Here is a 21,706-nt window from a genome sequence, read left to right as displayed (position 1 = left end):
GGTAATATTAGTCCAAAGGTAAAGATGCTAGACTAAAGGTGAAGTCACTTTCTAGAGTCTTCTCTGTTCCCCTCCATTAGTGATGTCAAGACTCCAGGAATTTACTTTGGGAAGTTGATCCCGCACATAATTTAATAGCAGCCCAATAAAACCCCATTTGTTTTTGTTCGGATTGAACAAATGAGATACAACGTGTTAATTAATGAGCTTTAGAGCTGCTGGTACTAAGATGTTGTTACTTCAGCCAGAGCCAGGCTAGCTGTATCCAGCCTTTGTGTTGAGCTAAGCTAACCGGCTGCTGGTGGTAGCTTCACATTTTCCATCAACACATGAAGGATATCTAATCAACGCCAGACAAAAAAGTAGAGAGAAAATAACAAAATGTCAAACTTTTCCTCTTGTGTAAGGCCAAGATGATCTGCAGTGTAGCTCATTTAGTAGTCTCAAAATATACAATGTTTTTGTATTACTTCTTTTTTATATCAGCCAATTGACTGTTTCACTGTAAAATAATACATCCATCCCACACATACTATGTCAATGTCTGTTTGTAGCACTTCTTTTTACCAGAGGATTGCAATGATTAATACAAACATACAGCATATTATTTGTTGTACCGTCTTATTGATTGAAAGTTAATTCTGGAAAAAAAGTGTTTTACCAGACTTCTTTTCATAGAACATGCTTCACTTTACAGGATAACCATAAGAAAATGTGTTTTTTAAAGTTGAGGATTTCTTCCTTGAAGTACTATGTTGTTCTACTGTTAACGCAGTTGCTTTCCCAGTGTCTTGAAATGTTGTATCCCTTTGTATGATGATAAAAAAAAGCACAGCACCATGGTAGGTTCCAAAGCACAGACGTGTTTGATAGCGATTGCAACACTGTTGGCATGCAGATATAGCCGCCTCTTCTTCAGAGTTAGCAGTTTGGATGGAGGACCAGACAGTGGCCTTGTAGCACTGCACATAGTGTCTTATATGCTTTAGCTGCCATTTGGGAAGTGGGTATGTTACAGTAGGATGATTACTGTTAAAAACGCTCCTCCACCACACTTACTGATGGCGACGGGGTCAAACAAATCACTGTTATTGCATGTTTCTGGGCTAGTCTTCAGAACAGTTTCGGGGTTTGGTCCCTGCATGGCCCTCAGTGGACTTGAAGGAGTAGGCCGTTGTGAGCCTGGGGAATGCACTTCCCACAGAAACCACCACAGCGGCCGTAGATTCTTGTTCCGTCCTACAGACAAAGACAAGTGAGAAAGGAAAGAGTGGGCAAAGGGCAGCTGTTTACGCGGAGAATGAACGCTTCATAAATGTCATTGGGGATTCCTCTCAAGTGAATCAGACAGAAATAAAACATGGACATTCCGATGATATTTCGGTGCAACAATCTCCCAACATCAAGCACAATTACAACAATATATCTATTACATAATCCATTTCTTAAGAGCCAAATAGCATCGGGCATACAGAAGACAACCGTTTATATAAATCTACTGTAAGCTTCTTACCTCAGATCTGTGAACTTTGATGGAAACATAGTTGCCCTGTGATGTCCACTTGGTTTCCTCAGCCACTTTGAGACCAGTGCCAATCAGGTTAATGCTGAACTGGCCCTGAAAACACACATCAGATTTGAGTTATTTTTGAGCTCTTATTAAGCGGGAAGATGGAGCTCATTCATGTTTGCAGAAACGGTCTGTGGCAAGAACTGCAGAAGGAGGGGCCTAAATACATAAGACTATGTGGTGAGCACCTCGAATATAGTAATAGAGAAGTTGGAAGTTATTGCCTAGGACAGAGTATTTTCCCCCACAGATCCACGGAATTATAGCAGAAAATGTTTCGTAAAGAAGTCTCTTCTTTGACTTTTAGGCCACTAACATATGGAACAAAATGGACGCATGAAACATTTCTATGAGGTTATAATGTACAGTATTTCACCAACCTGTGGACACTTGGCTGCACTATAACAATCTCCCGCCGTAGCAAAGGGCACAGGTCGACCAAGAAGAGTCTGGGAAAACTGGAGGTCTGTGACTAGTAAACAGCAAAGATACAAATCTAGAGTCACAATGTGCAACAGCAGAAGTAAACATAGACGGAAGACAGCTGCTCCAAGGTAAACAACCACACAGAGCATCTGCAGCTGCAGTTTATGCAAGTCAGTTTCATTGCAAAGTTGATGTTACTTCACTGTCACATCGCCAGATGTTTTTCTCTTTCTAAGAAACCTTTCTACAACAAAAAAGGTTCTTACAATGAGATTCTTTAAATATTTGAATGTTGTAATCAATCTGCCTATCAACTCTAAAACCTTAAAATCACCAAGCAAAACTATTTATATTTCAACAATTTTTACATTAAAAAGTTCTGAATATCGTAAAATTCAACAAGTAAAAATCACAGAATGGCCGTCAAAGACCTAAAACTCATATTTGCTACGATGTGAAGCTATTATATAGTGACCACCTAAAATGTTGGTGCAAAAGAGAGAAAAGACATAATAAAAGATGTATGACACTTTGAGCTTATGAATTCAGTTATTTTACAGATGTGGAACCAGATCCATAATGAATCAGAATCAGCATATCCCCCAGTTACAGGAGATTTGTGAGGATCTGGCTTTATGTAAATCAAATCTGTTTTACATTTTAAATCAGTGACTCAATCTGAACCTTGTTTCCCCGACTCTCCTGTTCATTAACATTTACCCGGCATTGTCACACATGAGAACCATGACCAGTGCCTTTTCCTGCCCTCCCTTCACGTTGGCCTGTATAAAATGATGATAAAGTTCATGAGAGGCTTCCCTTCATCTTGAACTCATTACCCCCCCTCAGCTCTCTTCAAGCTGCCTGAAAGCCAAATGAGTACCATGCAGAGGGGGGTGGGAACATGTGCTGTCAGGACCCAGACCAGACGAAGAGGATGGGAGGATGACTGTGTAAGTTCTGATCCAACTTCCCCTCAGCACACACACACACACACACATACACTGTTCACTAATCTGCATACTCTAATCAAAGGCATGCTTGGACGCAACAGGGAAGGTGGAGCTGACTATAATAATGAGCAAAGGAGTATGGCCCGAAGATGTGAGTATATTCGCGTGTCTGCGAACGTGTGATCGCTCGCATGCTAGCATGAGTAAGTGTTTGATATTGATGCAACTGCATGCACGGGTGTGTGCGCTTGCGTCTTCAGTTCTTCTCGTGTGTGCTCGCCTGAGGAAAAAAATGTGCGAGGCCGCATCACATATTGTCTGTCTGAGCTTGAGAGCAGGCGCGCATGTCTGTATGTTGCACGCACGCATTCCTTTATTCTTGCGCTCCAGGTATGTGCTGAGAGGCCCGGTTTCAAGTCCTCGCCCAGTGATGTGAACACGAAGCGCTGAAAGGTCATCAATTCGACCCCAACGGAGAGAGTGTGAGGAGACCAGCACACGACGAGGCGGTATTGAGCACTAGGGGACGAGGCGTCTTAGGGTTAAAACAACACTGATGTGTGGTCTCATTACAGTAGACAGAGTAAAGCAATCACACAATAATTACTCACTCATTATCCTCAGGGAGCTTAGGTCCAGACGAACTTTGTGGAAGAGTGTGTATCCAGCTGCTGAGTAGTCATTCCTGCAGTCGCAGTCCTGTCGTCGGCTGCCGTTAAACGGACATTCAAAAGGGTTCAGCAACCTTTGTATTGAAAACAAGAAGCATCAGGAGTTATTCAAGACAAACGCAGGATACTGAACACTCCTACAAACACTATATTTACATGCAGCGCAGTAACTCTGATTTACAAGTGGCCATCAGTCATTGCTGCATTATACACACCTGTGCCCATACACCTCAGAGTAGTTGTCCGTCTGACCGCTGCGCAAGGTCACATACTCCTTGGGGAAATCAGTCTGCATCTCGGCACAGTAAATCTGAAGCCAAACACATTGGGACAAGGAATGAGAGGCTGTGGGGGAAGCTGCAGGTCGAGTCATGAGGTGTGGAGGAGCATTTCTGACAGAACAGGCACACCTGTAGTATCCGGGACTTCACTTTGAGATAGTATTCCCCATCTATCTTCACACCCAGTCTCATCTGGACCTCTCGGCATGAAGCGAACAACTGGCCTGGGGTGAAGAAATATGAAGGGAGGAAGGAGAGGTTTCAGTTCAACTGCAAGGAAGCAAGAAACTTTGACAGAAACTCTACTTGTGCAAACCAGTCAATAAATCTACTGTCAACAAATGCAAGACAGATTGTACGAGGTGATAAATTAAACACATCTATATAAGAAGCGATTGTATCCTGGCTCTCGTCTTCTTAAATGAGAGCTGCTGAAAACGTCTCATTATTTGTGTGGCCTCCTCTGTTTCCCCAGAGTGCTGCATGGCTCATATCAAGCTGATTAGCTGATTAGCATTAATACTTGACCGCAGAACTGGCTGTCACCCGAGCATATCGTTTTAATTTCGGCAGTGCCTGACTTGGCAGAAGCCAAGTCGGGAATGAACAGCCCAATGCGCAAGTACTGAAAACTCTGAAATGTGGGGGAGCGAACCTACAACCTTTGGCCTGCTGCCGGGTTTTACAGAGCTTGCAAGTTCACAATGAAGGCTGCCTTGGCCCAAGCACACACCCCTGAGGCGTTTTGACAGACTGGCTATTTCACAATATGTTGAAAACAGCTGACTGTCTATTTATTGTTCCACTAAGTAATCACGCCAAGAGGCTTCAAGTGGAGGTCACTGTTCTGCTTAATGTGTTAAAACAAAGCAAAATGTTGAGTTTCTGTAAACAACAATCAGATACGGTGTTGGTTGCCATATACAGCACAGTCCATTTAATACCATCACTCCTGGTTGCCAGCAAGCACTAGATTGTAGACGTTTAGTTATGTACTTAACAGCCAAGAAGACCTCTTAAGGATGAGAAGAGAGAAGAGAAGAGAGAATGAGTTTCCACTCACATTCTATGTCTTGACAGGCAGCTTGAGACTCGGGCCTTCCTGAAGGACGGCAATGTTTGGACGGTTGGCCTTTGGAGGTCACACACTCCACTCTGCGCTCCATCACTCCTGCCCCACAGGTCTGCGAACACTGGTACACACAGAAAAGCATTCAATCCCACAGCTACAACAACAATTATCAAATATAGGCTCCAGCCAGATCCAAATCCGCATATCATCACGATGCACAAGTCATCACAATGTTTTGCGGAAATGGCGATTGGCTTGAGAGGATTGCTCACAGCCTAACAAGCGTTTTCTGTTTCACCTTGCTCCACGGGCCAACTTTCCAGTAGGTTGTGTGTGGGCAGTCCCTGAGGAGGCATGGCCGGGAGCCAGGAGGGTGGGGCTCGGGGCAGTGGGTGCCGTCAGAGGAGGACGGGGCAGCAGCATACGGGTGCCGAGCCTGAGAGGAGGGCATCACGGAGCAGGAGACTATACGCTGCTGGTAGCCCACACCGCAGCTGGCTGAGCACTGAGCCACACACACACACACACACACACACACACAAGGACACTGACGGTTACTAAAGACGGGCATGAGTAAAGGTTTGCACAGAGCAGTAATGTCAAATACAAAAGTGGATTTTTTCTTGTAGGCCTCAGTGATACTATTATGCTATTAATGAGAATCTATTGTCCATGCTTTCTTCCCTTTACTAAGCTGATTTCTGTTCAAATATAGACTGTCTCCTTGCAATGTGTAAATCTCCAAAGTGTTTTTTCATGATCCAAGAAAAACAGCCCTGTTTTTTAGTCTCATGATAATGCATTTTTCAGTTAATCCAGTCAGTGTTTAAATAAATGTTGTAGCCTAGTATTGCCTAGTAAAGCCTAGTAAAGTATTCAATTTTAAATTGAATACTTTTGTAGCTTTGAACTGTTGATTGGATAAGACAAGCCACCTGATCAGATCACATTGGGCTCTGAGGATTTAAGATGAGCCTTTTTCACTATTGTCATTATTTGCTGTATTTGTAGTAGAACAAAGCTCAGCCATTATTACTTATTCTCTTCCTACCTGTGACCATTCCCCTGTCATCCACATGTAGTGGCAGGGAGCTCCTTTGCAGGGCTGGTGTGATGGCGGCTGGGACGACGGCTTACAGTAATCATCCTGGACGGGTGTCATCCCTGGGCCCATGCACCCCACCTTCCTGCCTTTCATGCCTTCTCCACATGTTGCATTACACTAGAAGGACAATGTAACAGGGGAAGAGATCAGTAAGAGTGAAGAAGAGTTGGCAGAGGGGGGGCAGTGTTGTTCTTTCCACAACATCATCGACTTCTCAGACTCCCGCTTGCCTCTTAAGCTCTCCAAATAGACACGTCTCATTTTGTAGAGGTTTACACGAGTAGGGAAAAGTGCGTGACAATGCCGACATTAGCGCTCAAGACGCGCAATCCCAAACATGTGCTCTGGTGGAAAATGTTTCCATAAAAGATAAAAGTTAAGCTGGTCTCCCTCAGGCACAGTAAGGGTTTATAGGATCATTTAGAAGTAATGATAAGGACCAGAATCTTAAAGTTTATTTATGTATAAAGTCAGGGCCAAACTGTGACAGAAATAAGGCTGTAAGTTCTCGAGGCAACACAGACAGGAATCTGAACACTGCAAACATTCTGCAGCAGAAGGACACGGCGCTATGTCCCTACATGGTGCCCCTCTTTTATGCCTCACAGTCAAGGACAAAGCACGGGACATTAAAGAAAGATGAGCGAAGAAAAAAAGCCGTCTGCTAGCGTGACAGAGAACAGTGATATTCAGCAGGACAAAAGGCATGATGGCCATGGGTACTTTGAGGTTTGGTATGATTTGCCGCTTGATGGTTATCACCGAAGCCCTCGCGATTGATGTGAGAGAGAGAAGGGGGAACCTGCAGGTCGTCCATTTAACGGCGCAGAGATAGAGAGAGAGAGCGGAGATCTCAGCCAATAAAAACCTTAATGAGATGGTTAAACATCTGTTCATGGGGGACTTGTAAAGAGGAAGAGAGAGAAAGAATGAGTCTGTACTTACTACTTCCCATTCGCCAGCGACCCAAGTGTAATGTGTGCATTCTGCAGTTTGGCAAGGCCGGACGATGGCAAGACGCTGGTGAGCGTCACATAGATCCTCTCTGACCTGTCCAGTGCCTTTTAGCCTGCAGTAGGCATCTCGGTTCTGAACTCCGACTCCACAGGTGACAGAACACTAATGGAACAGAAACAGAACACACATCTGAATGAGAAAAGCAATACTGAGCAGTATACAGCCAAGGATATAACAGGAGAACTATACAATCTGTTGTATCCTGTGCTTTGAGGATTTGACCAATACTATGGACAAAGTGTCAGGATACTGATACTGATTTTTATCCATTTGTATTTGCTGCAAATTTGTCCTGGTCGCTAACCACGGTACTGCAACAAGAATAATAATGTAGCCCAAAATAAACATGTCTGAAATGTTTATCTTTGATGTGCTAAAAAAAAGAGTGATAAAGTCAGCGAACTGAGCCACCATAAGCTACTGCAGATCAAATGGGGCTACATCAGCAAAATCCCTGAGTGTTTAATTATATAAGGGTGTGTTTTATTGCTTATGAACTGAAGTTGTTGTTTGCAAGAGAAGAATTGTGTTATTTCTTCTTTCATTTGTTTCATAGTCTCACTATGTGACAATATTTAACATTTGTTTGGTCTGCAGTGTCCGTTTTTATTGCTTTGCTGCCCCTAAACAATGTACTTAATAAATCCAAAGCCAGTTTGTCGCTTCTTTGGGCGACGTATATCTTACAAAGGTCTATCTCAAGCATCTCTTTGTTGTGCTTTGAGAAGCATACCTGCATACAGAGGACGCTCTCTGTAAGGCTTGAGCTGATCGGCCTGATTTCTCTCCAAGTCTCCTAGAGACCTCAAAGAACAGTGCCAGCCAGGCCTCAGCGATTTCACAAAGTCAGAAAATGTGCGCATTATTCAGCAAATACCAAATCTCCTGAAAACTTCCAGATGTATTTATGTTGTTTGTTTCTAGCTGCAGTTGTGTATTATCATTACGGAATGTGTGTGGTTGAATATGAAGGGTCAAGGACTTGAGATTGGAAAGGGAACAAAAAGCACAACAGGAAATCTGACCTTCAAATACCAAAAAATGCCTTTTTTTTAAATCTTACAAAGCATGAAAATAACTGTTCACTGTGAAACCTGATTCTGTATTCCTACAAAAGACTTGCACTCCAATCGGAGGAGGTGGGAACATCATGGGACTATTTTATGATTTCATACATGGTGTTGAGTGAGTCCCACCAGACTTTATCAACATGTCTTCCCTTTCTTTACCCAGGTCGTAAGATATCCACCTTTCAAACAATGGATTTTAATTAAATTGTATTTGTGATGCTCACAGCATTTGAAAATCCAAGAACAATGTGTCCACTTTACTCCTGATAATCCACAAAACACTAGGAAAAAAATGCTTTTCTTTGGAACTACTTTCTACTGAAGAAGTAGACCCGCTTTTTTAAAAATACAAACAAAATTCCGTTCACCTTCATTGTAATAAGGTAGGGGCAGATATTTCAGAAATGGATATCTGAGAAAACTCAAAACTGTCTGCATAGCTAGATACCTCGAGAAACAAATTTAGAAATTATTTTATTTGTAAGTCGGATGAGCAAACCACAGCAATCTAAAATATTTCACTGAATATATGAGTGCAGAGCATCACAAACAACCAGGAGAATTACGGATAATATTCTTGTGTCCTCGGCTCAATAGGCAGTCCACAGCCTCCCAGCTCCTCCAACATGTTGCCCATTACACCCCCAGTTAGAGGTGACTGAGAGGGTCGGGTAGCTGTGGAATAACTAAAACAGTGGGTGCTGAGGTTTCAAAGTTGTCACATGCATGGGTATTACGATATAAAACATGTCTTTATGCCCTCGTTGAGGATTTCATGGTTGCTGGTGGTATGCGGAGGAAGATGATTGCTTCCAGACACCAGTGAGAGAGAGAGAGTGAGAGGGGAGGAGGACATGCTCAAAGAGTGCAGAGTGGTAGAAGACTTGTGGAAGGAGGAGGACCGGGGTCTTCATGGACCTTTTGGGATTCAACTATTACTTGGTAAGGAGGAGGGATATGGTATATTTTCAAACAGGAGATGGTACATCTTTTGAGAATATCTTGGAATTAAAAAAAAGAGTTGATCAGAGAACGTTGTTCAGCCAACGGGTGACAGAAAATGGTGTGTGGCAGATAACACACATCTTAAAACAGCTATAATCAATATTTTGCCTCTCTTTATACTAAAGCTACTACAAAATCTTTCTGCAGGAAAGGATTTTCTCAGGGCAACTTTTGCTTACCAAGTAGCAAATTCAATTGGACCGGGACAAATAGTTAAATAGCAGCCATGTGATCTGCATGACTTGTATGTGATAGGGTGCATTCATAGTGATGATCCCACAAAGAATTACAGAGCTTTACAGTGTCTTTTTAACCTTTTTTTTTTTTTTGGTCCTCCAGCTCCCCAACAATACTGTTTTGGTTCATTCTCACTCTTACTTAGCAATATAAACTTATAAGTTGAAAATATGTCAGTGCTGAGTTCCAGATGTTTCCCAAGGCCCAATGGCCAAAAAAACACAACCCTGATTGCAGGTTTAAGAAGCAACCAGTGCAAGCTCTCTGTATATATTGTGTGTATGCTTGATCCTCAGAGTAATCTGACAGAGCATGACAAAGAACAACCACTCATTCCTCCTCTCATTCTGCTCTTGGACTTGAGATAAATTTGGCTCTGAATATTTTCCTCCCTGTAGGATCTCGATATGACTTTGAGCCAAAACTGCGTTGCATGCATGTCCTTTTGTTAGCAGCTATTTTGCGGCTGTGTGGTTGGCTCCGCGTTGACTGTGACTGTGACCTCACCCCCCTGGCGACTCCCCCATGCGTGGCCTTTACCCTGTCAACGTACAATGGTACAGAAACCTGCTGTTCTTCTGGACGTGTGTCATTCTTAACATCATCTGTATGGGAGGCCGAGCACGGCTGCATCAGCTGCAACCCTGGATCTCCATGTTTCTATGTTTCATTAAGATAGCATATTTTGAGCAACACGCTAATTGTTGATACTATTTAGTGCATAGAATGTGACTTGCATGATCTAGCGTTTGTGTGCGTCATGCAACATGCAATGCTTTTGAAACATGCTGGTCAGTGTGTGGTCGAATGAGAAGCTGTAGATTACGCTACACAACCGTTTCAACACTTTGTCTGAATATTTCAAACCTAATCTTCACATTAAGTGCGCCACATCAACAGTTTTACAAAGCTAGCCTGCTGTGTTTAGCTCACACTTGTTGAAAAGACACATTACTCTCGACCCAGAATAAACTGAGTGGTGATTGCTGTGTGTACATGTCCTACATCTGCAACCTCTGAGAACCCTTCTGCTGTGTTGCTGCTTGTGTTTCAGCTGCTAGCAGCAGTTACTGTTAGTTTGGTCCCCCGAGAGGGAGCCTGGGCTATTTCGTGAGCTAGAGGAGATGGGGAGAAGAGCAAACATACCTCTCTCCACCTGGTGGCCTTCCAGCTGGGGCATCCCCGCGCCCGACAGGCCTTCTGCGTCCGCGGCCGAGGCAGATGACCGCAGTGTTCCTCCTCTATTTTGGTTTGGTTCTGATAAACACAGGCTATCTCCCGCTGCTTGGTCCCCCGACCACAACTCACTGAACACTGGAGAGGGAAGGGGAGAGAAGGGGGGGGGGATGGGTGTATGGGGATGAGTGAAAAGAAGAAAGCATGTTAGCAAAGTCCTGTTGAAGAACACAGCTCTCAATCTCTACTGATAGGGATCGTGGTCATGGTAACAAAAAGGTATTGCAAAATGGCACAAATGAAACCTCCAGAGAACGTGGACACAAAGGGGAATCAACAGAGCCATAGCATGATGTGGAGTATTCTCTCAGTACATAAAGACCATTTAGACCTCGACACAAGAGCCCTCAGTGCACCCAGCAGCTTCCTCGTTGCATTTCATGGCCAAGTGAACACACTGCAAACAAATTTGACTAAGCAACTTAAATGGATTTCACCCAAAGCTTTTGTCAAAACACTCACACGGACGGAATGCAGCCCAAACTATTTAACCTGTAAACAGAGGAATTACTTTTAGAGCTGCTGTGAAGTGGAGGCCGAGGCAAGAGGAGGAAAAGATGCAGAGCGAAACACTGATGCATGCACACGGCAAGACAATCATCTGGTACGAATAACCCAAAATACTTCAGGAAAGCTAGAAAGATGACGAAGATGATGAATAAAAACACCCCGACAGCTCTGAGGTTGTAGATGGAAATATTCTACAGTACTCGGTCCTCGTGAGGCCAGACAGCAATTAGCATGCCCGCTATTTCTGCTTGACGAGTGAGCGCCCCCATTCAGAGCAGCTCTAAAAATGGGGTGCTGGAATCGAATACACAAGACGAGGAGAGTTGCATTTTGTCTTAGCATATTTTCCAGTCCAGATACTAAACATAATATTGCATTGTCCTCTAATTATGATCTCAGAATGTTGCATAACACCAAACACACACACAGTATGTGCTCATAATACTGATCATTCTACAGATGATGGACCATGGAAACCTAAATCTGCAAACGTCTTGAGTATTTAGTCTTTTCTTTCTTCAGTTTCTAAGAGGTAAAAGGCATTTATTCTCCGTTTAAAAAAAAACAATCTACTGATCAAGGTCTGAGTATCCATTTGAACCCTTCAAGCAAAGCCACCTCCAGCCTTTTCTTCTTAAGTGTGGTGCGGGCAGTGGTTGACACTGCACACTCATGCACATTGCAATTACCGAGGCATTTTAAACACAGGGTTGGCTCAGCTGACGGAGAACATCAAAGCTGAGGCCGGAGCTGAGTGACTAGTCGTGAGCATGGCAGATTCACATACCCGCTGCACACTCACTCAAAAATGATAACAGCACTCCCTCTACCTCAGAGCAGAGACCGGCAAACATGTTGAAGCGGAGGGCTGGCCCCTCCTTTACTGCTGTAAAAGCAGGAGGGGAAAGAAGAAAAAAAAAAGGGAGGAAGAAAGGAAATCGCAGCCATACGGGCTGTGCTCCCCCAGCTGAACTGTATCTGCATTTTAACGGTGGGAGAAAAGACGCTATATGGCGATGTGCTCCTCCCTCCACCCTGCCAACCTCATCTGTCAGCCATTAGTTAATCAGGGCTGGTAGCACAGAGCACAGAGAGCTGGCACAGCTTGTGGGACCAGAGGACAGCTTCACCTCTGAGAGCAAGAAAAGGGCAAGGACTCAGGGACCTCTGCTTCTCGATCTACAGCTGGGCTGCTTCACTCACCAGCACCCACTCAGGTAAGACTATTCCACTTATCTCTTACGCTCAGCCGCTACGAGTGGGACAAGTCACCATTTAGCTGCTTTATTCTCTTTACTTAAACAAATAAATAAATAGTGGCGCCTGTGTTTGGAGAATGTATAATTTAAAATGGATGTTTGCATGTCCGTTGAAGTTTGGTGCCAGATTATTAAAAAGCATACGTTGTATCATGAAAGTATTTGGTGCATGTACTTAATCTGAACTATATACGCCGTATTCAGTTGAAAACAGGTTATGTTGGTGCTCTGAAGTGTTGCGTTTTGAATATATGGGATTCTCACTTTAACATGAAGGAGGGGAACAACTCCTTGAGAAAAACCCACACATCAATGGGTCACACGGGAAATCAAACACTCTTGAGACAGATCTGCCCGCCCACGTCGTCCAAGTAATTCATTTCACATGATTAGGCGAGTTTAGATCTAATATAATCCTGTGAGGTTCATCTGGACATAATGTGGATTACTATAAAATGGGATGACTCAACCGCTTTTGTGAAACTAGTTTCTTCCAAGCAAAGCAGAAGTTCTGCAGAGAAAGTTATAATTGATATTTAAAGCCATAAAAAATGAACAGGCAGCTCTAAATTATTCTATACTTAGTGGCTCAAAGCGGCTTCCTTGATTTGATAGTTTTCGCAGTTCTGGAACAAATCACATAATCTCATAATTGAGTGCTAAACCAGAGCCAGTTAATTCATGCCTTTTCTGAAACCATGAGACAGCCTGGGGAGTTTTGAACATTGATGTCTGACGTTGACTAAATTAACGAAATGTGATTGCATGCATCCATATCTCTTACAGATAACTAGATAATCAGACTGATGTGACATACTTTTCTTTTGAGCATTAATGTCTTTGTCTAGGACAGGCAGGCGTCAACCTCAAGATGACCCCACCCAATGCATTTCTGTGAACAGGTAAGCCAATAGGACACATGGAAACTGTTAGGCATCCAAGAGAAACTTGACTAGAGTTTAAATATCTGTCACTCAGCCAACGTGGCTATCAAAGCAGCTAATACTGTGCAGTACCTCACACAGAGAAGGTAGATTCCACCAAGCCAACAAAGATCAAAACTGTAAATGTGGTTTTGTTTGATCAATGATCTCTACGGCCTCGAGCAGTGCATGGGAACTTTACTACTGTGGGAACTATAATTACGCTTTTGTTCGGTGATTAAAGCAGAATTTAGTGTTTTGAAAACAATGTTGGGGCTGTCATAAACATTATCTTTCATCGTATCTGTATTTAACATAATTGTTTGACTGGCTGATTTATTTTCCCAATTTGAGCTTGTTTCTTAACAACCAGCAAAATAATGAAACAACTTGTATTATGGAACACAATCTGCTAATAGGACTAAAGTGAAGATAGTAATATAATAGAATATGTTTAGAAGAAATTATTACTATTAACTATGAAGTTTAGACCACAAATTAGGTTTTTTTTTGTTTTACGTTTCCTATATTTAGTGGTTTTAAGTGAGACCATATCTTAAAATGGGAGAGCCAAGGTCGAATTCCAATCACATTGCAGCACGCTCGCAATGCAAGAGGATGGTAATACCAAGCATATGGTAACTGTAGTTACATAGACTCTTCAAAGGAGAGCAAGAACGAACTTGTAGACTGTGAAGGCAGTGTGGAATTATACCCTGGGCTCCATGTTGTCCATGTTGTGAGATACGGTACACATCTACGGTACATGGTAAACTATGCTCATTCAATCTTAATTAATCTGTGCACCAAATCATGCAGGGAGCAAGTAGTCATTTTTTGGGAACTGAATGCCCTTTAAGACAGCGTCATGTCTCTTGTTATAGCTTATTCACTATCACAATGTCCTCTGGTGCATAGATTAAAAACTGCAAATCAGAGAAAGAAGGAGACAAGAGGGAAAGACATGAAGGGTCACAGAACATTCAGGCTGCTTTTCTGTCCGTGGTCTTGTTTTGCAGGGAGGTTTCAAAGACAGAAGTCAAAACAACACATGTTGTCAACATGGGAACAGCTGGTAAGAGCGGCGTCATGGGGCAGAGGAATGTCAAGAGTCATAGATCTTTTATCCATCAGGTCAAAATAGCTATCCAGGCTCGTTTGAAACCACGCACAGGAGCAGTGTGAAATTCTTATATCTAACTCATCGCACGCTTACCTTCACTAACTTCATCCGTGACCAATCTCACAACATGCTTTGAACTATAGAAACCATATGATGAATACATGCAACTATATCCACGTTCAAAATACTGATATATTATCAATGCAGTTCCTGCACTCCATGCAAAAGTATGACTTTGCCATGTTTCAAGAGTTAAATAAACAACCGGTTGAGTAGAGATATACAGTTTCTCCAACACAGTTTCCTTTTTAAGTCAACACCACTCAGGAAAGATATACCAAGAAACCATAAGTCAAAACGAAATGACAAAACAGCAGAGTTTTTCCGCCTGTCTAAACATTCCACTGAGAGCTTTTTCCATGTTGTACTAAAACATCCAGCACCGCTCAAATTTGTGCTCTGCAGCAGATGGGAATGAGAAATATATGGTAAAAAAAAGCAAATTCTTGATGGCAGAACTTGAACAATTCAGCAGAAGTTATAAAGTCGTTACCTTTTGACACTGAACATTCAAGTCCAAGTTTCTCTTCCTGCTAAAAAAGAATACAAACATAAAGAAAATGATGCAAGAGAAGAAGAATGCCATAGTTTTTAAAGAGCGAGAAATCCACACCTGGTATGCGTGTATCTTATTACCACATATCCACAAGCAAAACACTAATTACAATATTCCTTTCATGGTAGCATTATAGAGGCGATAGGGGGCTCTGTGCAAATTGTAGTGTTTAGCAAAATTGCTAAATCAGAAATCAGAAATAAACATCAGGTTTTGGTTTCAGCCCCTCGGACTCAACGAGGAAGATTTGACTCCGTAAACCCAAATGCATAACGCAGTGGTTCGTAATGCTAAATACCGCCAGTCCTTAACAGCTTTTGTCATTTTAACAAATGAAAGAAGAAAAAGTAGTTAAAGTGAGTACTAAAATGTTAACATGAAGCTATACTTAACAATATCTATAAAACAAATTGAGCTGGAACAATGAGTTGGTCAATTAGTCGATCAAGAGAAAAAGTATCGGCAACCATTTTGGCAATCGATTAAGGCAAATTGTCAAACAAAAGCAACAATGGCAAACATTTAATGGTTTCACTTTGTTAAATGTGAGGCTCTACTGCTTTTCTTTGTCTTACATGGGCTTTGAACTGTTGGTCAGAATAAGAACAAGATGTTCCCCCTGACTTGAGGAAAGTGGAAGGGACATTTCTTACTATTTTCCAATACATACAGGCCAAACAATTAAACTACTCAGGAAAATAACTGGCAGATTTATTGATAGAAATTGATTATTAGTTGCAGCCCTAGAAATATACAGAGCACGAATATGCAAGGGTGGATATACCCTTTGAATGGTGTCTTTTAGTAGCAAGTGGAAATAACTTTAGTGAACTGTGCACCAAGCACTTACCGACAACTGGAATTACTCCTACAGTGTAGCTAAAACAGCACACCGTCCTATGCTAAAGTTTAAATGAAGGACTATTATCCCCCTGTTACTTAAAGTGGGCTTGAACATCCAATCTATCAATGTCCCCCCCATAAGAGGGGAAACAGTTCTTTCACAGAGATGTCGAGTCCCACAAACTCCATTTCACTCCATCAACTTGAGAGCACCGACAGGCCCAAACCGGACCAGGCCCCATCAAGTCTGACGCGGTAACCTCATTTGAGAAGAATATGCACTTAAGTGAAGTCTAAGAAGTGACTCCTAGAGGCCTAAAACCACTTTATAATACTTGACCAACGAGTTGAGGAAAAGCAGGCGCGCTCTACCTGTGTCAAAGTGAGGCCATGTTCCTTATCATTCTAAGAGCCGGGGGTAGACCAATCTAAATGCTTCCAGACTTTCACGCCTTGTCTCCTCTCATTTCATCTCACTGCATCTGCTCCCACCTTGGATCACCTACAAAATAACAATGACCCTTACTAGATGGGCTCCTCTAATAGTTTCCGCCAATGCCCAGTTCGGAGTAAACTCTGATTCATTTCCAGATAGGGCTTTACTTCTAACATCATCTTTTAACTTCTCTCTAAAACTACAGTAAATTGTGAGAATAACTGTGCAAGTGCTGGCAAACAAAATCTACATTACAGTAGGTAATATGTTCGACTTATCTTCATGTTATTCAACTGCTTGACCCAAAAGAGACTTCCATTCCTAATGTGAAAGCCACGCTGTGATCCAAATATTTAGAATCTTCAGATAACATCTCAAGAGCATCTGGTTTTCTGCTTCCAAAGTCGTAATGGTTTGCCAAAATCCGTAGGCCATAGTGCTTGACTTTTAACCAGCAGATCATCAACTGAACTATTTTGCTTTCTCTCAAAGGCCGAATTGAAACAATATCTCCATCGACTCAGATTTAAATCAAAGCCATGACAAGAGCCATGCTCGTGAGGACCACAGGGGACCTTCCAGCCACCGCTTCAATTGCTCACACTCGACTGGCATATGTGCAGGATCAGGAAACACAAGACCAATGATGTCACGGCCAACTGACCCCAGGGTGACAGGTTTGCAGAGTGTTCTTGCCCACTGCCCTCAGGCTAAAGTCAAGTATGTCAATGTTGTGCATGTGGATTTCATTTGAAGCAGCATGATTAGGTCACAGATGCTCAACTGCGATCCCCCTGCATGGGAAAGCCACTCTCGACAGGAAACGGTCTGTTTTTGTTAGGAACAAACAGGCATAAATTACTAAAATGGTGCCTTGGTTGCCAATTTATTACACACAGTCTTATTGTTGCTGATTGCTCATATTTGACATTGCTTTTAAGCTGCGTCATTAGTTAATGATATATACATTCCTGATTGTTTATGCTGAACTGCATCTGAAACTATACATTTCTGCAATAAATGCAATAATTGTTTTGTGTCTTTTCTTCTTTATACATGACAAATGTGTTTTGATGATTTGTATTCATTAATTTTGAAGGTGTCACTGAAAGACTATTAGAAATGATTAAAGGTCCAGGGAGAAAAAAACTAAAGCACTGATTTAAAAACATTTGAAAAATACGTTTTTGGACATTATTGAATGCCATTTTAAAATATTTATCTTGATGATCAAATGTTATCAGGAAGCAAAGTTGTGAATATTGTAAGACGTATGATTGTACTGTAAGATGGTAGTATACCAGCATTATTAAAGCCATTTTCTTATTAACAAGTATTTTGGTTTAATTCCAAGAATGTAGCCTACCTCTGAAACATGAGATAAAACGCAAAGGTTCGGCTGAAACGCTTTACAAGTAATGGCATTTGTGGGATAGTTAACTACTTTCCCAAGAGGTGATTAAACAGTATTCATTTTGGGAGAATATAGAATTTGTGAAAATATATTTAAGAATTTGATATATATTGAAATAAATTGACAAAAAAACACAGGATTCCATTGATGAGCTACTACTGCAGACTGGTGTGATTGATGTTACTGGTGTAAAACAAGCTGTTTTCATTTTAGGGAACTAACTGAAGAGGCCATTACATAAGGTAAGCTGCAATCTGAAGCCATGAGAAATATTTTGACAAAGTTATGTAATACAAGTACTTCCGGAGCATTTTATCACCCTCTGGCCTCTGAAAGATCTTCAGCTCCTAAACATTGCGATTTATTAAAATGATTTTTGAAAAATGGTACAGAGGCTTGCTGTAATATCTTATAGAGGACACATGTGTAAAGGTAACTTCATAACCGCTGTTATCCTCTAACCATTTTATTTGAATCAATGTAGGCTTCATTGTTGGTTTATACAGAGTTATAGCTATAATCTGATGTGGTCTACTTTGAGTTGCTTGCAGCCTATGGTGAAGTATTTACTTTTTGCTACATTATTCGAAAATACTGCCTGATATTACTTATCACAAATGTGCTTTACTTCAAAGAATGACCTCAGGACAATATAATATACACGATCGAATCAGCAGTTTTCTGTAAATACTGTCTTTCCAGGGCTTGCTTTTGGATCTCCTCAACTAAACAAACCTTGCCAGCATGCATTAATACCAATTATTGTCGTAGTAAAAGTAATACTCTGCAGGTCTCCTGCCAAATGCATTACAGAGTGCTCCATTAATGCAATGATAAACAGATGTGCCACCCAGCGCCAAAGTTTGATTTGGACTGTATACTGTCTGTTTTCTCCAAGGACATTATAAAATAAAAAGTTAAAACACATAAAAGGAAAAGGCCTGCAGCGTTCTTACACTACATTATGCAGAGGTATGTAAAGTACTACGGATACTATAAAAACTGATTTTAAGTATGGCCCCAAAGACTGAATTATTATAGAAGGGGTAAAGAAAAAGGGGGCTAAACTAAATTAACTCAATTGAGGGTCAAATACCAAAATACCACATAATGACCTACAAGTCAAGTCTTTTCTACAAGCGGTTTGTAGTAACTCACCTACACACTATATACCGCAAAAAACCTGCAGTATATATTGCATGCCCATGGTTTACCAGAGCATATTAGAGCACTATGAAACTATTGCATGTGAAAAATATCTGCTGTGTCAACAACTGTTCCCCTGTGAAAGCAATAAACTATGTTTCAAATGTTAACTCTTTTGCAGTGAACCGTGTCTTATTTTGTTTTCCCATCGTGTTCCCTAGAGAGACGTCTGTAGGATTTACATGTGTTCATAACCTCGCATACGTTGAGCTCTTCCTTTTAGGGTCCTGAGCTAGAACTGAAGTTGTTAAAAGCACAGACCTGTGTTTTGTTTGCCAGCTAAATATTGCATTTAGAAACAACACAAATTTCACAGTTATGTTTCTTTAATAATCTTTACAATGGGGGGGGGGGGGGGGGGGGGGGGGAAGCTAATTCAACATGTTTATGTATTTTTGCATGTGAATGAAATAAATAGCAATAAGAACAACAACCAACCAAAATATGAAAAATAAAGTAGAATTGCCTCTTTGAGTTCTGCAATTTTGCACCACAGGGTTAAAAATATGAAGGAGTGGGAGTGAAACTTCCATGGCTGAGGAGTCTTGGTTGCAGTGGAAGTCTTGGTTGAGCATGACACACAGCGAGAGAAGCAAAGGAACAAAGAAGGAGACTGCACACATCCTAACTGAGAGGACGCGGACATAAATACAAACCAAGCTGCAACACTTCACCTGAAATATGTGTCATGATAATGTCATGTTGCTTTAACCAAAATATAATTCAAGCTGCTAACATGTTGTATTTGTAAGAACCTGAACAACCACTGCAGTGACAGAGAGGGCCTGACTTAAAGAGTTCAACACATACTCAGACTTTATATGACAAAAGTACTGCAGCTCCTACATTGAGTGAGAGCTGTACAGTTGCTGAGATAAAGTTGTCACAGAGCTTTTAAACTCTGAACTGACCTTAACATGTAACTTAATACGCAGCCGAATAGCAATGCTTCACTGCCTCGTTGCAGCTATAACCACGCCTATCAGTGATGTCATTGTGTACTGACACACCCTGGAGTACACCTCTACATCACTGCAGCAACGTGAAGGCCTTATGACCCTGCCAGAGAGATTCAGATGTATATGATGTTGTGATCCTGTAAACTCCCGAGAACCAAAAGTTTTCACCTGCGAGCCTTTGCTGACTGTAAAAAGCCCCAACAAGTAGTGTTCAGGTGACATGTGTGTATAAAGACAAATAATTCAAGTAAAGTGTTACATCAATCTAAACTGGAACAAAACATTAAAGCTAAAACAATGAATACTCTATTGTAAACAAATAAATAAGTTTCGGTTGAAAAAAATCCTTCAGAAATACAAAAACTGGCCAAAGGAATAAAGAGACACAGCAACAAATGACTCTAACTTTAAAAGGAGGAGGTATCTGTGTGCTTTAGTTTGTTTGATGGACAATGACGAAAGCTGAAAAAGAACTGCTCAATGATAACCCGTGATGTACTGCACTGTATTGTATTGTATTCAATTTTCATGATACCGATAATGCGCCACTATAATATGTTATATAAAGTTTAATAGCACCTTTTTACAATGAATAACAGTATGACTAAAAATTGTTTTTGTTCTGAACAACTGCATTAAACCTCAAACTGACTTCCTTTCACAGATATGACGTTAGGATTAAATCCAAAATTCCCACCGTTGTGATCAACACATGGGACCATTGTTTTTGTGACATATGACAAAAGTTATTTTAATAGTTTATAAGCATTTATGCCTGTTTTCCTATGTGATAAAGACTGCATCATATATTATACAATCTACTTTATTAATAATCAAAATAATTCATATCTATAAGAAAAATGCTTTCCTATAATGCTTATTTTTCAACCACTCTACATTTTAAGGCATTTTTAACTGAATTTCTGTGATATTGTTTTTAAGATGTATTTGTTTGTTTAATAGTTTATTTGCTTTTGTGATATTTGCTTTTGAGATTATTTCAAATAGTTTAACCCGACAGAGATGAAGCCATTCTAAATTGCATTTCAACTTAAGTAAAAAACACATTATGAAAAATACAAATGAAACATGTTTTGAAAATATTTTCCTCTGTACAAACTGTATTTACTCATAGAGAGATACGAGAGGTCTGACCAAGAGCACCAGCAAAAATATTAAATAAAATATTCAGTAATTCAATAAAATCATACTGTACAAAGACACACATACAAAATACACCGACAGTCATTTGTTGCTGTTCCATAAAGGTCATAATATTAACTCTTATACACAAATATACACTTGTGTACTTCGGATACAGGGAGAAGACAGCAACAACAACAAAGAACATTTACTTCACGCCTCATATATGAAATAAATATTTTCTAGAGTTATGCCTCTGCAAATATATGGCATTGTTGGACAACACTGTCCTGTTTTATAGGTCTTACTTTGGAGCCTTGGCTCAAAATGGCATCCACGTGTTTTTTATGATCTCCTAAGTGGAGCAGCATTGTGTTTTTGTGCATTTATTTTTCCTTGATTCTAATCAGCACCATGCCACTGCAGGGCCCATCTGGGTGGGCTGGAGCTGGCTAACCAACAATGGCGCTCGATACCCAGCACCCACTTCAGGATCTCCTACAGTTTTAGGCTAAAAACACACTCAGCACTACACGTCTGGAGTCATTTTAGCACACGCCATATCTACTTACAGTGACGCACCCTCAGTGAGGAAGGTAAGTGATGGAGGAAAACGAGTTAGTACTATCGT

The 21,706-nt window shown here is 41.2% G+C and overlaps 1 protein-coding gene across 1 annotated transcript in view; it reads right to left on the bottom strand.

The window, feature by feature from the left end:
• Window positions 1–1,149: 1,149 nt before the first annotated feature.
• Window positions 1,150–21,706, bottom strand: part of LOC306699186 (A disintegrin and metalloproteinase with thrombospondin motifs 20) — a gene marked incomplete at both ends in the record, with an annotated part of 73,082 nt that continues 52,525 nt past the window's right edge. Inside the window, 11 exons of the mRNA XM_079163716.1 lie at window positions 1,150–1,239; window positions 1,514–1,618; window positions 1,951–2,042; window positions 3,561–3,694; window positions 3,836–3,930; window positions 4,031–4,125; window positions 4,965–5,094; window positions 5,272–5,478; window positions 6,025–6,195; window positions 7,024–7,197; window positions 10,554–10,721. Coding sequence (XP_079019842.1) covers window positions 1,150–1,239; window positions 1,514–1,618; window positions 1,951–2,042; window positions 3,561–3,694; window positions 3,836–3,930; window positions 4,031–4,125; window positions 4,965–5,094; window positions 5,272–5,478; window positions 6,025–6,195; window positions 7,024–7,197; window positions 10,554–10,721 — 1,461 coding nt within the window. The remainder of the gene's footprint in view (window positions 1,240–1,513; window positions 1,619–1,950; window positions 2,043–3,560; window positions 3,695–3,835; window positions 3,931–4,030; window positions 4,126–4,964; window positions 5,095–5,271; window positions 5,479–6,024; window positions 6,196–7,023; window positions 7,198–10,553; window positions 10,722–21,706) is intronic.

This window comes from Pholis gunnellus (assembly GCF_910591455.1).
Source record: "Pholis gunnellus genome assembly, chromosome: 7".
Classification (NCBI taxonomy): Eukaryota; Metazoa; Chordata; class Actinopteri; order Perciformes; family Pholidae; genus Pholis; species Pholis gunnellus.
The sequence above is the reverse complement of the archived record's forward strand: the minus strand, read 5'-3'. Positions and strand labels throughout refer to the sequence as shown.